The sequence below is a fragment of the Balaenoptera acutorostrata genome, chromosome 15, assembly GCF_949987535.1.
Source record: "Balaenoptera acutorostrata chromosome 15, mBalAcu1.1, whole genome shotgun sequence".
Taxonomy (NCBI): Eukaryota; Metazoa; Chordata; class Mammalia; order Artiodactyla; family Balaenopteridae; genus Balaenoptera; species Balaenoptera acutorostrata.
Window position 1 is genome coordinate 39399093 of NC_080078.1, and position 18201 is coordinate 39417293.

Genomic DNA, 18201 nt, shown 5'->3' on the forward strand with positions numbered 1-18201 from the left:
TTCCTTCCGCAGACGGAGCAGGATGGTGGCGGTCCCCGAGTTGAGGTGACGCGGCTGGGTCCAGCAATACTGAACCCCTTAGAAAGCTGTGGCCGCTGCTCCCACAGAGACCCCGGAGAGGAGAGCGGAGCCCACCCGGAACAGCGCTCTCGGAAGCCGCTGTCCCCGCGGCGGGGACGCGGCGAGGGCGTGGGGGGGCGCGGCGAAGGCGTGGCGGGATGAGGGTGGCCAATCGGCGCTCAGAGTGGCTGGGGAGGCGGGACTTCCGTTCCCGCGCGGGGGCCGGGGCCGAGGGGGCGGTGGGGTAAGCTGGGGCGCAGGGGGCGGAGGGGTGACGCATGTGTGCTGGCGGAGGCGCAGGGTCCCCAGCGCGGCGGCTCTGCTCTGGCCCCTCGTCTGCCCCTCCCTTGGGCAGGGCCTGCAGGTGACAGCGGGGCTCCGAAGGCCCGACGCTGCGGAACGTCGGGGTCAGCGGGCTGGTGGTCCTCCAGCTCCAGAGACGACGGCAGCACCGGCTCTGAGCCTCCTACCCGGGGAAGAATCGGGGTCAGGCCGGGTGGGGGACCCAGGAGGGCCCAGGAAGAGGGTTAGGGCGTGAGGCTCTGAGGCTTGACCAGGGGGCCTCGAGGAGGAAGTGACTTTGGGGTTGTTTACAGAATGGATGGGTTATGAAAAGCCTATGAAGTCGTGCGAAGATACAGTTTTACTCTGCAAGATGGAAAGTGAAGCAAAATAATACCTTTTTCACATATCAGATTGGCAATGTCGCATGTGGGCCAGGATGTGGGGAACAGCTCTCTGGGAGGGAGGTTGAACAGCCTAATAATTCCGTATCTCATTGAGCCTGGAGAAATTCTCAGAAATGAGCTCAAAGAATTTCACTGTAGCGCTGTGGTGATGGTGAAAGTAGTGAAGCCATCTGGAGCCCCCGATAGGGTGCCATTAAATCAACCAGGTTCACGCAGCCCCTTCGATGAACAAGGTAAGATGCAGGCAATACTGACCTGAGAAGACAAGTAAGCAAATGATAGTACAGTATATCCAGTGCAACTTCAACGATTATGCTTTAAAAACTTAATTCATTTCATTCTAGATTTACATATAGCGAAATGTTATGTATGCACAGGATAAAACCTGGAATGATGCTCACCAAATGGACAGCATCGTTTCCTTTGGGGTTGGAGGTGGAGAGTGATGTTCTCGTCATTGATAACATTTTCACGAGAACATATTCACATATGACATGTAATTGACAACTAGTAACTCAAAAAGTTCAGCATAAAAGTACCATACAATGCAGCAATTCCTCTCCTAGAGGAATGAAAATATACATTTACACCAAAACTTGTGCATGAATGTTCACAGCAGCATTACTCACAACAGCCAAAAGGTGGAAACAACCCAAACATCCATCAACAAATCAATGGATAAACAAAATGTGGCTTATCCACACAATGGGTTTTCATCCATAAAAAGGAATAAAGTGCTGATACCTGCTACATTTCATTTATGTGAAACTTCCACAATAGGTAAATCCACAGAAAGTAGACTAGTGGTTGCCAGCGCCTGGGGGAGGGGGAAATGGTGAGTAACTGCTTAATGGGTACCCTGTTTCCCTTTGGGGTGATGAAAATGTTCTAAAATTGGTGATGGTTATACTACTTGGTAAAGCTATTAAAAATTATTGAATTGCACACTTGAAATGGGTTTATTTTATAATATGTAAAATATGCTTCAATGAAGCTGTTAAAAATTATAAATCAATCAAAAGGATACGTTGTCCAAGCTGAGCCACTAGACTCAGCTGGACGAGGCACTGAGGGTGTGTGCTAGGGAGAGGCCACGTGTGAGTTGGGGCTCCCTAAAAAGCAGGTTTGTGCAGAGAGAACAAGCACATCATAGTGACCAGGCCCCGAGGGCTGCACCGAGGACAGCTGGGCTGGCACATCTGTCCAGCAGGCGAGAAACAGGGCAGCAAGAACTCCTCCCAAGGGATCACTGAGCCTGGGCTGTGTCTCCAGCAGCAGGTGGTCTTCACAGAGAGCAGACCCCTGCATGGGCGGGGCACAATACCAAGTGACCACCCCCTGCAAGCTGCAGATAACCCTCACTGGGCAGTGAGCCATGTGGACTCTGCTGTTTCACTTTGGTGGGGTGCCTGGGGAGGCTTCCTGAGGAGCTGGTCCCTCTGTTGGGTGGGCAGCAAGCACCTGGGCCTTTCTCACCTGCCTTCAGGGAGAGGCTCTCCTGGTATCCTGGCCCTCTGGGACATTCAAGGGCAGAGGCTGGCCAGGGATGGGCAAGGCCACCTGCTCATTCGTAATCCACGGAGTGGCCAAACCCTGGATGCTGGCTTACAGCAGACACAGCCCCCAGCGTGTACAGAAAGGGCACATGCACCCACAACACAGTGTTTACAGAAACAACAGCCAGTGGGCGGAGTCTTGTTAGCCTTCAGCTGGTGGGGGCGGGAAGCTGAGTCCCCACCGCCTGCCACCCCCCAACCACGGCCAAGCTGGCCTCTCTGGCAGAGGTCACTACACCCAACCTGGAGCCCGCCTCAGCCTGGCTTTGCCTACTCCCTGCTTTGAAGTCGCTGAGGCCCCTCTCTGGGTCTGGAAGCCATGTGGGGCTGACATGTCCTTGGTTTCTGAGGCTGCCCAGAAGGGATGGTGGGTGAGAAACTATTATCATTCCACTTTGCAGAGAATTTAAACCAAAAGCACCCTTTGTACATCAGGACTTCCCCCGAAGGGGCTCCAGCAGCTGTAGGCCCCGCTGCCTGGTTCTCCATCACCAGGGACGAGGTGAGGCCGGCTGGGTCCTTCCCAGCACAGCTTGTGCAGCAGGCGTGACCATCCCTAGAACCTGTCCATGGAGTCTGATCCTGGGAGCAAGACTCAGCAACCTCTGTCAGGTGCTTCCTGTCCCCCTGATTTACTGGTTTCCTGTGCTGCTCCAGTTCCCTCTGACCTCCGACCTCCCAACCTCAGAGCAGAAAGGCACCACAGGAACCCACAGGGTCTGGGGCAGTGGGGCCCAGTCGAGGGAGGGATGGCTGGAGGGGTGCCATTCCCTGCTGTCCAGGAGGCCCTGTGGGTGGAGGAGCTGGCCTCCAACATAGCTGCATGCCCTTCTGCAAGGACGCTCTGGGACCCACTAAGTGCCAGGCCTGGCCCAGGGGACCTTGGAGGAACCTCAGGCCAAGGACAAAGCAGCCCAGAACAGCCCTCCGCTCGCAGGTCCTGGGTCAGCCCTGTGAGGCGCCCAGGTGTTGCGTGGTCGAGGGTAACTCTGGGCCCCTCTGAAGGCCCCGGAGGTGTCTGGTGAAGAGCCCTGACAGTCTCCCCTGCGGTTCCCACACCCACTGGCTCCGAGCAAGGATGGGGGCCAGGCCTCCAGACCCAGCCTCTGTCCAGGAGGGAACAAACGAGTGGTCTGGGGTGTCTCCTTCCCCCCACTCCAGGATACCCAAAGCTGTCCACTCTGAGAAGGGCCTGGGGACCACCCATTGGGGCAAACAGACCTTGGCCCTGGTGCCCTAGGAGCTCTCACACAAGTGTCAGTTACTTGACCCCCAGTCCAGGCCTGCTGCCAGGAGAGGCCCCACTCAAGTCCTACAGGCAGAGGGCGCAGAAAGCTGTGTGCATCCGGCAAGAATCAATAGTGGACGCTGCCAGCTAGTGGGCCAGAGGGGGAGGAGGGACGGGACAGTCACGTGGTTGAAAATATCTGTACTAATCACTTGTTATGTAAAAGGGAGAGTAGCTTTACAGAGGAGAACCTGGTGGGTCAGGTTGACGTCACTGGTTTGGGCAGACACGGTGTAGAGCACAGAAGCTGAATCTCAGAATCATCAGACGAACCCCACATAGGGACAGGCTACCAAGTGACTGGCTGGATCTTTGAGGACCCCAGTGCTGGGAAAGGCAGAGACGGGCTGTGGGGTGCTTGAAGGCAAAGGGTCCTTGAGACTGGCGCCCAGGAGTACGGGAAGCGAGGTGGCCCCACCCATGCTCCTTGCTGTGCCCTGGTTACACAGGTCAGTCCTTGGCCTTACAAGATATACACTGGCCATCTTAGGAACACAACTGGGGCAACTGATGATCAGATGGTTTAGAAAAGTTAGAGCATGAGCACGAAAAAGCAGCTGTGGCAGAACATTAGCCCCGGGGAATCTGTTGAAGGTTGTGATGTGCTAGCTGTTTCTTTGAGTTGAAATCACATCAAAGTAAGTTTTCAAGGACAGGAGGGAGCTGGCAGGAGTGAACTATGTGGCTCAGACCGCCTGCTTCAGCAGCTCACCGCCCCTCTCTGAGCCTGTCTCCACACTGGAAGAGCACCGGGCCCTTCTCTGTGGGTGGCCGTGAGGACCTGTCTGGGAGGTGGTGGCCCCAGCTGAAAGGGGAATCGTCCACTTTTCAGGGCAGCCTGAGGGTCAGCCTCGGAGAAGTTGTAGGACAAGGCTCTGCCAGGTCAGCGTGGCAGGGTGGTCAGAGCCCTGGGTTGGGGATGAGGGGCCACAGATGAAGGCTGTCCCTAGGCAAGGGCTGTACAGGTCCAGGGACGACACACAGGATGGGAGCAGCCTAGGACATGCAGGTGGCACGTCTTGGTGGCTGCTAGTGGCTGGAGTGACCACTGTTCCCTCGGCCAGCTCTGGTGCCAGGCCTGGGCTGGCCCTCGGGAGATGGGCAGGCAGCCCCTCACCTGGCACGAGAGTGACAGCTGCCATAAAAGGCTTGGAACACAGCCACCACTGCCTAGCAGGCTGGGCGGAGCAGGGGAGAGAATTCAGCGGGAGGTGAGGCAGGCCCCATGTGCCATCTCCGTGTCTTGGCATCTGGTGACTGGGAAGGTGGCCCCAGAAATGCAGGTGATGGAGGCTCTTCTCAGCAGGCTCTGGGGTGTGGTCCTGCCCACCAGGACCCATGTGGGGCCCTCTGCTGACCCTCAGTGGTGATGCAGGCCTGGCAGTTGCTGAGTGACCTCTTTGGGCTCCAACCCCTTGCCTCCATAGCCAGTACAGCAGGCACAGAGGAAGCCACCTGAGGGTCCCTGGAGGCTGCAGGTCAGGCAGAGCCCATCAGGGAGAGCCCCTTCCTGCGTGGAGTCCACAGGTTTCAGGTGGTGACATATATATATCAGAGCTCACCCCTGCTCCCAGAGAGGTCTGCACCCCTGCTCCCAGCCCTGCCCTGGGAGCTCCTCACACCACAGCAAGGCCAAAACTGGAAAGCAAGTGGCCCTGGGTCCATCCATCCACACAAGGACATCTTCAAGGGGCCAGAGCCTACGTACACATGCACCAGACCTGCAAAGAGGCCTGCTCTAGGGGACAGGGAGCCCAGTGCCCCGCAGCTTGGCAACAAACAGGAAACAGGCATGGTAGTCATCTCAAGACAAACAGTGGGGGCCAGCTGTCCCGCCACCCCAGGAGAAGGGGCGCCTCCCCAGACCCACTGCCCACGTGGTGATGGGAAGGCAGAGCGGCACACTCCAAATACGTGGGAGGCTTTATTGTCCCAGCAGAAAAGACAGAGCCAGTACCCCTCCTGCCCGACCCTGGGCTGGTGGGGACTCCCCCAGGCCCCCTCCCACTGTGGCCCACAGCCAAGGAGCGTGGGTGACAGAAGTGGACAGTCCCAAGTGCCTGGGATGGACAGAGAGCGCTGCCCCGCCACCTACAGCATGATCATCTCCAACACCACGATGACACACCGTATGTGACGCCACCCGCATCTTGAGGCTTCCTCCCCCTGGGGATTCTGGGGCTAACACCCACACTCAGATTCTGCTTGCGGCCAGCAGGCAGATGCAGCCTGAGTGCTAGGGCCCCTCCCTGGGGGCTGCACGAGCATCTGCCCAGGAGAAGCCAGTGAGCGAGATGGAAGATTTGCAGGGGTACAGGGCAGGAACGGGGCAGCGTGGGTGCGTGGATCTCTGCTGACAGCTCCAGGCACCCCATGTGGCCTGGCTTCACACAGGGACACTCAAAGCCCTGAGGGCAGCTCCTCCTGCAGAGCAGTCTCTCCAGGAGCATCAACAAGCCCTGTGCGAATCAGGGCGTGAGGGGCGCTGCTGCCCAGCTTCCTGGAGCTGCTGGACTGCGCTGGGGGTCAGCAGTGGCTTGGATCCCCGACTGGCTGGCTGTGGCTCCACTGAGACAGCTGGAAGGCACTGGGGGCCCAGGAGGGCATCTTCCAGGGAAGGAGATGCTTAGGGGCGAGAGTCTCAAGGACACTTGAGTGCACCCTGGGAAGGATCCCCTCCACCCCATGACAGGGTGGGGTGCCAGTGAGCAGCCAGAAAGACCTGCCAGCCCACCCCACTGGGAACGGGCATGGTGGGCAGAGGCAGGGCTCTGCACCCCCTCCTAGGGTCTGGGTATAGACTGGGGTGGGGGGCAGGACGGGGCTCCTCGATAGGCCTGGGGGGCCGGTGTGCACCAGGTTAACTGTGCCATCACAACAGGTCAGCAGGGGGTTCCCGAGGCAAATGTGCTGGTGCTGGAGCGTGGGCCGCTGGCCTGGCTGGCCGTTCCCGCATCCTCCTGCTCACCACTCCCACGACCTCAAAGTCAGGAGGAGATGCGACGGGCAGGGCCCCGGCAGGGCCTGCAAAGGCCCCAGACAACCAGGGGCAGGAAAGCAAAGAGCAGGACCACGTGCTACCCTGACACCCTGGCAGGAGGTGGTGCTGGGCTGGCTGGTGGCCAGGGTCCCTCAGTCCTGCTTGTCCCCTCTCTGCCTCCAGGGGTAGATGAGCTCCCCGAAGAACAGCTTGCGGCACAGGGAACCCCAGGAGTGCTTGGGGTGGCAACCACAGGTGGGGAGGCGGTAGGTGTGCACCACGCGACTGTAGGGCAGGGGGTTTATCTGGAAGCACAAGGGCAGCAGTCAGCCGGGACACAGCCCCCAACTCCCTGGGAGTCCAGCTCTCTAGGCCCGGCAGGCCTTCGTGGGGGGTCCCCGGGCTGGACAACCATGGGGCAGGGCCAGCTCTGTGCCAGATGCGCTCTCGCCTGGGGTACACGGGGGTCAGGGTGAGCGGCCTGGGAGGCAGGCTTGGGCCACGGTCAGGCGTGCTCTGCTCTGGCCCGGCTACGGGGCGCCGACCCCTCCATTCCAGGACTCACTCAGCTCCCTGGAGCCTCCTCAAGTGAGAAGTGTCTCAGGACACCCCCGAGAAAACCACACAGGGCCCGGCTGCCTCAGCATCTGACCTCTCCCCTCAGGCCAACCGGACGCCTGCATCCAGCAACACAGGCACCTGGCCTGCTCCCTCCCGCAAGACAGGCCCCAGACTGCTTAAGATAAAGGAGCTCAACAGAGTAGGCCTCAGGTGTGTCCTGAGGCCTTTGCCAAGTCTCTGCTATTCCGCCTGGAAGGAGAGCCTGGGGGCCCAGGGCAGGAGACAGGGATGCAGGCCCAGCAGGCAGGTGCCCTGGGTGGTTGAGGGTGTCCGGCACAGCATAGGGAACCCCATACATGGGCCCTGCTGGAGGAGGTTCCAGGCACAGAGGATCATGGTGCCCAGAGGCCTTGGGGGTGGGCGAGCCTCCCCCGGGCCCCACCCCTCAGCTCTGCTGGGCCCTCCTGCCTGCACCTCACCCAGGCCCGTGAGGCCCACACCCAGGGCGGCACAGAACATGCCTCAGAACATGGGCGGCCTCATGGCGGGCAACAGCATGAGGGCTGCGTGGAAGCCTTACCTGCATCAGGAGGCGGAGGGGCCTGCCAGTCTCGTGCTCCAGGACTCGGAACTTCACACCGGCTGTAAGGAGAGCAAGGTCCCCGTGAGGGAGGGTGGCCCTCCAGGGCTCCCAGGGCCCCGCAGGCCGCCCCCACCAGCGCTCCTGCTCCGAGCGGCACTCGGAGGGCTACAGGCTGCCCGGGCAGCAGCTCGCCTCTCCAGCCCATCCTTCCCATCTGCCTCCTTGAGCTGCAGCCTGGCCCTCGTCAGGGCCTCCTGCAGAACTGCACTGAGAGACCAAAGCCGTGGGTCTGGCAGGCGGGGAAAAGCCGGCAGGTTGTGCTGCTTTCTGAGTAGGACGGGGGTTTTCCCAGAGTGGACGAGGCACTTGCTGGGTGGTGGGCACCCTGCTGGCATCTCAGTGCCTTCCAACTGCTGTGTGCACGGCTGACTCAGGGACCCACCTCACTCTGGCCTGCGGTGTGGGCTCTCAAGCCTGGGGATTCCCAAGGCGGAAGGTTCTTGAAAGGAGAAACAGGAGCTAATTATCAATTGATGAAGAGGCCCCAAGGCAAACTCGGTGGAGAGAAGAGGCGGCATCTGTGGCCTTTTATGTGAAGTTAAAAGGACTCTGCTCTAGCCGTGAGCTGAGGGCTGGGAGAGGAAGGTGCTGGGTCCGGGCTCTCCACCTGCCTGCTTCCAGGCGTGCTGAAGTGTGGGTGGGGGCTGGGGGACCAGGGAGCATGGGCAGCACTACACATGGGCCCCTGGCCTGGGCCACCTGGGGGTCTGTGGAGAACGTGGCTTGGAAAAAGGGTTTGAGGACATCCAGCGGGCAGACTCAAGGCCCAAAGCCCAGGGAACATGCACATTCATGTCTTCTGACTCGGAACTGGCTGGGAGCAGCAGCCGTGAACTCTGGCGTGTGGCCGAGCTGCCGGTTGCAAACTAGTCCAGGGCCTCCTGGGCATGCTGGTCAGCTCAGGGGCCGTGCCAGCAACTCCTCAAAGTTTCCCGTTATGTTCAAAGCCCCTGAACTCGATGAGCCAACCCACAACTCAGTGACCAGCTGGGTCAGGCCTCCCTAGGCCTGCCGTGGGGACAGCCTCCCGTCAGGGGGATTTGGCCAACCTGTGGCTGGTGTCAGCATGCAAACAGGGGCATCGCCTGCAGAGGGGATGGCAGAAGCAGCTGGGCTGGTGCGTGTTGTCCCCGCAGGTGGTGGCCTGCCGGGGGCGGGGTGGGAGACACGCCTGTCACACAGCTCTGGCCAGCCCGGCGTCCTCCACCCTGGCCGGTCCCCTCCAGGAGGAGGGGCACCAGCAGGCACACACAGCTCCACACAACCACACGAGATAGGTCTTTTCTGAGCCACTTTCAGGCACCACCTACAGGACTACTGCAGACAGACCTCAGAGCAAACGTCCACACTCGTCACAGGGGAGGCTGAGGAGGCGGGAGGGCTACCTGTACGGCCTCTGAACCTGAGGGCAGGGGGCCTCTCCCTCCAGCTCACGCCCTGGGACCAGGCTCTTGTCCTCCCTGCCCGCCCCACACACTGCCACATCCAGGGCCCACAGGTGCGCTGCCTAGCCAGCACGCAGACCTACCTGCGAGCCTGTAGGGCCGGCAGAGCCGGAGGCCGAGTGAGTACAGCGGCAGGGAGTTGATGAGGTCCACAAGCAGATGGATCAGGCCCTGCACAGTGACCACCAGGAGCCGGAGCTGCATCACAGACAGTGCTCAGGGTCTCTGACCTGGGACTGTGGCCACAGCCACACTGCATGCCCCTGAGCAGAACAGCCTGACGGGTCCCAAGAGGAGGGCAGGGACCCTGCCCTGAACCTGAGGCCTGAGCACAGGGAGGCAGGGAAGCCACAGGCTGGAGCGGTCTGCCCTGCTGCCAGGTCAGAGGAGGTGGTGCTCCAACCCAGGGAAACGTGCCACTGGGCCCTCAGCCCAGCCACCTGGGGGCCACTCCCCTCCTGCTGTCTGTGCTCGCCTCCCCCATACCACGGGAGACCCCTGCCCTCCGTGAACCCAGCTGCGTGTCCCAGAGCAGTAGTGGGTGGTGTCCCCCCCGGGTGGGACCCCTGCCTGTTCCAGGGCCAGCACACACTGCCCAGAGTCCAAAACAGCCACACCCCATGTGGCCGGCAGGGATGGACGACCTGCCCACAGCTGCTGGCAGTCACCACTCCAAGCACTGTGGGCTAGGTCCACTGGCCAGGTGACACGCCCAGCACCCCCATGGTACACAGCACTTGGCTCACCAGTGTGAACACCAAGTAGTACAGGGCCGTGGTGGGCAGAAGGAAGACCAGGATGGTGAACAGCAAGGTCCCAATGAACAGCTACAGGGAGAAAGGATGCAGCATCAGCAAAAGTCTCGTGCTGGGCGACAGCCCTGCCAGCACTAGCCACACCCCTGCTACCCATCCCACCAAATCCATCCTGTAACTGAGCAGAGATGGAATGCCTGCCGGCTTCCTGAGACCACTTGGGAAAGCCCACTCAGGACAGCTCTCTCCAGTACTGGGAGGGACACCTGCCTCCAGACCCGGTGACGCGTGGGGTGACAGGGGTTGGGGAGACCAGCTGACAGGGTATACAGCCTGTACACCAAAGATAGAAGGGTGGTGAAAATTAGGCAGCAAAAAACATGCCCTGGAAGGCAGCACTCAGGGTCCCCGTGTCAGGTCTGAGCAAGCTAATGGGACTAGCCAGAGCCAAGCCCCGTGCGAGGTCACCTGAAGCGCCGGCAGCCCTGTGGCCTCCCGAGAGCAGGGTCCATCCCCGCCTGGGCAAGGTTCTGCCCTGTCTGAGGCCCCGCATACACCCTACCCCTTGCAGCTCCCCGCACACCCCGGAGCCCTGCAGAACAGGAGTGAGGTTGCCCCTTGTGGTGCCTGAGCAGCTGCACCGGCCCATCTGAAGGGGCAGCTGGACTGGAGCTGGAGCCAGTACCTGGTCCAGGTCATAGGAGCAGGAGTCCACGCGCTGGCGCAGAACATTCCACTTCTTCCCTCGGAACAGGCGCCAGAGTGAGGACAGGCCATGGATCTTCAGGCAGTATAGCCTGCACGACGTGGTACCATCAGAGCTGGGCTGGTGACCCCATGCCCACCCGGCCCCGGAAGCCTGTCTGTGGTGCCCAGGGCTCGGGGGGCTGCACTGGGTCAGCCCGCAGGGGTGGGGGGTTGCACACCCACCTGGCGCCATAGACATAGAAGCAGTAGATGTGGAAGGTGAGGAGGGCTATGATGTCTGAGAGGATGGACAGGGCGACCGTCAGGCCCAGGCAGGCTGAGAGGCCCACGTGCCACAGGATGCGCTCAATGAAGGGGGACATGAGGTGGATGTAGCCTGGTGGGATGGGGGTCAGCCTTGAGGGGGGAGCCCAGGGAGGTCCTGGTCCCCCCAAGTCCACCATGAGGATGGCTGCCCCAAGCTTCTGGAAACTGTGAGTGGCCAGCACAGCACAGCAAGGCTCCACACACGGGATGCTGGGTCAACAGGAAGCAGAGACCAAGGGGACAGGGCCTGGCTGGGCCCCACTGCCCCCCCTCAGCTAGGGTCTGTGTCCCTGGGGGCATGGGCTTCAGGAGCCAAGGTGTGGGTCAGTGGGGCTGGGTGAAACCCCGAGGCGGCCCACCTGACCACTGGCACTCACTGATCCACAGGTGGATGTGGTACAGGAAGAAGCGGCCCAGCACCTGGTCCAGAGCCCGGTTCATCTTGAGCCCAGCGGGTGCGCCCATCAGCCACTGTAGCAGATGCTGGAGCTCCTTGGCCACGTGCTGCGAGGACACATGAGGGCCACACCGTCCATCAACTGGCCCCACCCCGGTTACCCATCTGGGTGACCCTGCGTGAGAGTGAGGGGGTCAAGCCCATCAGGGGCCCCCGTAGCAGGTGGGCGGGGCGGGAGGTGGGTGCTGGAGGGTCCCGCAGAGGGAAGAACAATGTCAAGTGAGGACCAGAGATAGCACAGGGACCCTCACAAGCAAGCAGAGAGGCCAACTACTGTCCTGGCCGCCCCAGGAGGAAAGCTGTGCCAGCCCTGGGGGGGCAGGCCTGCAGGACTCCTAGCCTCATCACCAACACTGAGGCCACAGGACCGACATCCCTGCCCCACAGTCTGCCACCTCCCTCCCACGTACCAATGCAGGCCTTTCCCAACCCTGGGTGAAGGCCTCTGCCGTGTCAGGAGCAGTGAGAAGGGGAACAGAATGTTCTTTATAAATAGACCTTATTTAATATTTAAAGGATAAGAGCTTGGCGGCAGGAAGAGGCTTTCATTTTTAAATTAAATATTTATATTTCTGAGCAATTTTGCAAAAGGGAGGCCTAGGATGAAGCTGGCCAAAAGGCAGAGCATGGATGAGCAGGGCGAAGCAGCCAAGCCCCCTCCCCAGCCCCTGGGTCCTCCCTCCTCCCTCCTGGGCCAGGCCTCCCTGAGAAGCTACGGGACTCTTGGCCTGTAGGCGCTCCTGCCTGCAGGGTCCTGGCCTGGCCACAAGCAGGCCCAGTGCACACTTGTGCCTGGATGCTGATGACAGCAGGCAGCGGCTGAGCCCACAAGGACCTTGCAGCCAGGCTGCAGCCGCTCTACCACACCCAGGGCCAGGAGCCCCACAGAGGCCTGGGCAGAGGGGGCGGGGGGGTGGGGCACTGAGGGACCAGAGGGGCTGCCCTAGGCAAGAAGACAATCTCCCAACAGAAGTGACAGGGCCTCCGAAGGAGGCAGAGAAGACGAAGGCTCAGAGCCAGCACGGACAGACCGTGGGAGAACGACTGTGGAAGGGAGAGGAGGCTGGGGCAGTGCCCAGGCCCTGGGAATGGTGCACAGACTGTGCAGGGCAAGTTCAGGAGCACAGCCGATGAGCTGGTGCCTCTGGCTCTCAGCATGGGAGCTGCAGAATTGGTGCTGGGAGCAGGGTGGGAGGCTGAGCTCGACCACACAGACACCTGGACGCACACAAGGTCTCTGTGACGCTGACTGTGCAGAGCGCCCAGGCCGAAAGTGAGCCACCCCGAAGAGCCAGGAGAGCAGAAATGGTCATGCACGGTGGGGAGGCAATGGGGATGCCATGACACTCAGCCTGGCAGGGAGGTGGCTCCCCCTAAAATCTCCAACACAAGGGGGCTCCAAACAGCCCACCTTCAGGAAGAGGCCAGGAGCTGGAGGGCCCGGGTCTACACAGCCCCACCTATTCTGTAAGACACAGCAGCTCCTAGGGGACTTGTCTGGGGTCAGGGGTGAGCTGCTCTGGCTGGCTGAGGGGCCTCTGCTGCCCCCAGGAAGGGTCCTGCCCCTCAACCCTGGGAAACAGGTGTTCAAGTACACCTCAGCCAACTCACGTCAGCCACAGGGATGAGGGCATCAGCCAGCTGCCCGATGAGGTCCTTCCTGTGGAGCCAGGACAGCAGCATGAGGCCAAGGGCCACATCCAGGAGCACAGAGACAAGCATGTTGGCCTTCCTGGAAGGAGGGGTCCAACAGGAGCGAGTGGTGAGGGTGGCATGGCCGGAAAGGGTCAGCTTGGGCAGGCCTGCTGTGGGGAAGGGGCTGGGCCCATGGCGCGTCTGGCCACTGTGGAGACCAGGGCAGGCCCCTCACCTCATCAGCTGGGCAGGGTTCTTAGCCTTCCGGGTGCTGAAGATGAGTGTGAGCTGCTCCAGCCGGTGCCTGAGCTGCTCACACGTGGAGAGTTTGCTCCAGATGAAGGACAGTGGCCACAGCTTGAACACCCTGGGGAGGAGGGGAGAAGGATGGGCCTCCGGGTCCTCTGGGGTTCTTCTGCCCGCCAGGGAGGGAGGGCCATCTCAGCTGTGGCCAATATCCCTCAACGTGCAGAGAGGAAGGGCCCTGGTAGCCCCAAATACCAGTAGCCACACTCCTGAACTCAGCGGGGTGGGGACATGGGGGGAGGACCCAGGTGGGCAGCCCAGCGTGGGTTGCGGTCGCTCACGACCATCAACTGGGAACGCAAGGTGCTGACTCCAGGCACTGAAGCTGAGTGCCTGCAGGACGGGTGTCCGTGTTGAGGGTTTCAGCTGACCTGACTGTCCAATGAGACTGATCTCTCACGCAGCAAAGAAAGCACCAGACACTTCACAGACATGCAGGCATTGAGGGGAGATGTTCTCAAGCAAAGGTGGAGAAAGCGTCCAATGGCAACTCAGAGCCTGGCTCCCACCCAGAGCCCCGCTGCCGGCAGGAGGGACCTCGTGCAAAGTGCAGAGCCGCCAGATGACCATGCTCAGGCCCTCGGGAGGAAGGAGGTCTTGACCTTGAAGGTCTGAAGCTTCTGTCCTCAGCCAAGCCACTCTGACCCAATTCCAAGAGTGAAGTGTGGTCTGCACCGCACCCCCCGTTCCAGTCCAGTGGAAGGCAGCCTCGCATGGGCTGCAGAGAACCCCATGCAGGGTCTCCCTGAGGTTCAGGCCAGCCCTGGGCAGCAACAGCCATGCCCCACATGGACGTCACAGGGCTCTGACCTCTGCCAACAGCCAGCACCTGCCTACCTAAGGGGCAGATCGGGATTCAGGGCACTCGAGCGGTTCAAAACCTTTCTTGCATTCTTTGAGAGCTGACAAAAGGAACTTCTCTTCCCAAAGTTGCACCCAGGCCCAGACACACTTTCACACGATTCACTCCAAGGGGCTGTGAAGCTCTGAAACCCACCACGCAGGTCAGGATACCCAGCAGCCCCCACAGCCCAAGGTGGTGTGCACACATAGCTGCTGGGGTCTCTTTGCAGGGACAGGCCCAAGCGCTCCCAGAGCCCCTGGTGAGCCGGCGAGGCCAGTCCCCAAACCTGACAGCCGAACCCCTAGACCTGAAGATGGAGCACAGTTGTCCCGTACCAGGTGGTGCCACCAGGGAGGTGGCTTCTCACAGAGAGAGTGTCCTTCGGCTAACTCGCCAGAACATCCGCGTGCTGCCCCAGCATCCCCAGGGCCCCCAGGGGCTTTTACAAATCCCTCAACCAGGCCCGCAGCCAGGAGTGTTCCGGTAATTCTAGAGAGCGGCCCAGGGTGGGGACCACGCCCCCAGCCACCCAGACAGCGAGTGGATGCTGTCCCACAGCCTCCCAGGGCTGCCTCTCCTGCGAGGCCGAGGCCAGGGAAGCAGGTGGGCCTGTGGGTCTGCAGGAGGACAAGCAACTCCCCAGCAAGGCAAACAGTGGCCCCTGCGCAGCAACAACCCGGGTCTGTTCATCATCTAATTCTCCTTTCAGAGGCCTGAGCTGTCTGAGGGTCACCATGTATCCCTACTCAGTGTGTCCCACGCAACCACAGGGGCTTCCAGGAAGCCTAGCTTTGCCACAGGAGCGAGGGGCACCAGAACAGAAACCACCACTAGGGTGTCCTCTGAGCTACAGTGGGGAGGGAGCGTGGGATGAGAGTCGGGGTGCAGGGGGCAGTCGTGAGCCTCAGAAGGGCCATCTGGGCCTCCATGACCCCTGCACACCAAAGGGTGGGCCTAGGCCTCAGGGGCCCGACTCTCCCTCGCCTGGCCCAGGGGCACCTACCGACAGGCACTGGCAGCCGAGACGAGAGACAGCAGGCAGGCCAGAAGCAGGCAGACAGGCCCTGCTGCCCACTTGGCCAGCTCCACGAGGATGCTGGCCTCCACGCCCTCCGACTGCCAGTGGCTCAGCCGCACGGGGCCCTCATCGAACCGGTCACTTTGGAAGAGTGCCTCGCTACGCGCCACTGTGTCAAAGACAGCAGCCAGGCCCCCCGCGCTGGCTGTGGTGTCCCCAGCCTGGCGGTCGGGCAGGACTGCGGGTGGGTGCAGTTGGGACAGCAGCACCTTGCGCTGGTCGTAGAAGATAAGCATGACCTGGTCCTCGCCAGAGGCGGCATGGGAGGTGGGCCCCTGCCAGTGGGTGGCCTTGCAGCTCCAGGACTTGCTGCCTCTCTCCCGGCATAGCTGGAACCAGGGCTTGTGGGAGAAGATGGCACCCAGGCCCTCCAGGAAGTGGCCCAGGCTCTCCTCCGGCTCCTGCCGGCGGTGGCACCAGGTGCCCAGCACAGTCACGCCCACCTGACTGGCCTGCTGCACCTGGGCCAGGAGCTCCTTGACCTGGATGGGTATGAAGGGAAAGTGCACCACAGCCAGGACCACGGCACTGCTCTGCTCCGGGACCCACCGTCCAACCAGGAGGCCGCTGTCTGCCGAGGCACAGCACGTGGGGAAGAAGGCCTTGAGCACCATGCCAGGGCCGCTGGAAGAGAGGAGGGGCTCAGCTCAGAGCTGCTGCCGCTGCCACCGTGACCCGAGGACCCGGGGTGGCTGGCAGTGCTGGGGCTGCAGGTCCTGGCCAACAGGTGGCCCTGACAGACACATCCACGTGGCCACTGGGCCCACAGGTGGGGGCGACCCAGTTTTGGGTCTGGTCACGAGGCTGGCAGGGGGGCCCGGCTGTCCATCTCTGCCCCTGGCTGCTGTGAGTACAGGCCCAGGCCACTCCCATCCCTACCCTGAGGCAGGGCAACGCTTCCTCACTCCAGACACAGGCAGGCTGATACACGTGAGGTTACGTGACCTGCTCACCACCACTCACAGGCTGTGCTGGGTTGAGCACAAGGGTTTAAATTTTTTTTTTTAATAGTAATCTTTTATTTATTTATTTTTTAATATTTATTTTTGGCTGTGTTGGGTCTTCGTTTCTGTGCAAGGGCTTTCTCTAGTTGCGGCAAGCGGGGGCCACTCTTCATCGCGGTGCGCGGGCCTCTTCACTATTGCAGCCTCTCCCGTTGCGGAGCACAGGCTCCAGACGCGCAGGCTCAGTAGTTGTGGCTCACGGGCCCAGTTGCTCTGCGGCACGTGGGATCCTCCCAGTCCAGGGCTCGAACCCGTGCCCCCCACACTAGCAGGCAGATTCTCAACCACTGTGCCACCAGGGAAGCCCCAAGGGTTTAATTTTTGTTTTTAGGGAACTGATTAGTTTTTGATGTGTAGCACATGGAAAAATCTACAATCTCATTAACAATTAAAGTAATTTAAATTAAAAATCGAACAAACCTTGATTTACTTACTAAGCTGGCAAGAATAAAGATGAACATTTAAACAAATTGCTGCTGACCTGAGGGAAATCAGACGCGTGCACATTGCTGGCAGCTGTGGGCATTGGTACAGGTGCCCCAGAAGATGCCTGGGGACATGCCTGGTGCCAAAGCCCACCTCCCTTCCCAGTGAGCCCCCTGGAGGAGGCTTGGTGCTCAGGGAACAGGTTCAGCTCCATGGGGCTTCTGCTTCTACCCCAACCCTCCAGCCTGTGGCTGTGCCCATCCTTCCCTGGGAGCCCCATCCTCTTGTCACAGCTGAGCACCTCCTTCAGGACTACCTATTCCCCCAACCAGGTAGTATTCTAGAAATGGGGGTGGGAGAAGTTCTCCAGCCCTGGAGAATGGCTGAGGGGACACCAGCCTTCCCAGGACCTCTGAGCAGCAAGGACATCCCCGAGCAGCTGCGATTCCTGAATCCTGCAGGACTGTGAGCCCTGCCTTGCACAGGAGTCAGCTCACTGCGGATGTGGATTCTCAGTAAGCACCTCATTTCCCACCTGAGCACTCCTAGACAGGGCCTGACGGGCAGGAGGTTCACCTTGGTGAGGGTTCACCTTGGAGCGCGCCCTTTCCTAGACACTAACGACGCCGCTGTGTCAGCACAAAGGGCAGAGCAGCTGCCCTGAGCTAAGGCCCCCAAGTTGGAGCTACACCTGAGAGAGGGACACAGGCCCCAGACAGAGCCTGGCCCTCCAGGCCCCAGTGCTCAACAGGCCCTCGGAGAGAGGGGGACAGAGAGGGACGCACATGTTGGGGAGGTGCGACATTGAGGGAGCCCTTTCCTGAGGGTCAGGGGGGCTCTGGAAGGGGCCTCAAATGCCCAGGGCTTAAGAGGCAACTGGTAGGACTTCCATGGTGGCGCAGTGGTTAAGAATCCGCCTGCCAATGCAGGGGACACAGGTTCGAGCCCTGGTCTGGGAAGACCCCACATGCCTCGGAGCAACTAGGCCCGTGTGTCACAACTACTGAAGCCCACGCGCCTAGAGCCCATGCTCTGCAACAAGATGCCACCGCAATGAGAAGCCCATACACCGCAACGAAGAGTAGCCCCCACTCGCTGCAACTAGAGAAAGTCCGCCCACAGCAACGAAGACCCAACGTAGCCAAAAAATAAATTAATTAATTAAAAAAAAAAAAAAAGGCAACTGGTGAAGCTGCTTTCCTCCCCTGCAGTCCAGAGCGGGGCTGGAGGGGCGAGGCTTCTCCCACCTGTGCGTGTTGACAGAAAAGCATCCCTCTGAGTCCAGCAGCAGCTGGACTCCCAAATGCCCCTCCCCCCCAGAGACCAGAGAGGGCAGGCAACATGGGTGTCAGCAGGGGAAAGCCTGGAGCCCAAAGGCAGCCCCGGGGCTAAGTTCCTGTGGCCATCAGCAAGGGCATCAAGGACCACCTTGTCTTACTGACACTTCTGCACAGGCATCG

At 60.7% G+C, this 18201-nt stretch overlaps 1 protein-coding gene across 3 annotated transcripts; it reads right to left on the reverse strand.

Moving 5' to 3' along the window:
• Nucleotides 1–688: 688 nt before the first annotated feature.
• On the reverse strand, nt 689–15969 carry PIGQ (phosphatidylinositol glycan anchor biosynthesis class Q). Of its 3 annotated transcripts, none has more exons than XM_057528663.1 (10): nt 15237–15968; nt 13319–13450; nt 13060–13180; nt 11369–11495; nt 10908–11061; nt 10663–10774; nt 9969–10049; nt 9306–9420; nt 7715–7776; nt 689–1004 (listed from the first exon to the last, which is right to left on the reverse strand). In XM_057528663.1, the coding sequence occupies exons 1-10, from the start codon at nt 15923–15925 to the stop codon at nt 948–950; spliced, it is 1650 nt and encodes a 549-aa protein (XP_057384646.1). In that variant the 5' UTR covers nt 15926–15968; the 3' UTR covers nt 689–947. The 3 variants fall into 3 exon arrangements, with proteins under 3 accessions (XP_057384646.1, XP_057384645.1, XP_007181853.2); XM_057528662.1 differs by lacking the exon at nt 689–1004 and adding an exon at nt 5502–6878 and having other exon boundaries at nt 13060–13108; nt 15237–15969; XM_007181791.3 differs by lacking the exon at nt 689–1004 and adding an exon at nt 5502–6878.
• Between the last annotated feature and the right edge of the window lie 2232 nt (nt 15970–18201).

Excerpts from the sequence above, each read along its gene's own strand:
- PIGQ (XM_007181791.3), bottom strand. The coding sequence starts at position 15,925 with ATGGTGCTCAAGGCCTTCTTCCCCACGTGCTGTGCCTCGGCAGACAGC. Across the intron at positions 13,181-13,318 it reads AACCCTGCCCAGCTGATGAG|GAAGGCCAACATGCTTGTCT; the intron begins GTGAGGGGCCTG and ends CCCTCCTTCCAG. Across the intron at positions 9,421-9,968 it reads ACTACTTGGTGTTCACACTG|CTCCGGCTCCTGGTGGTCAC; the intron begins GTGAGCCAAGTG and ends TCTGTGATGCAG.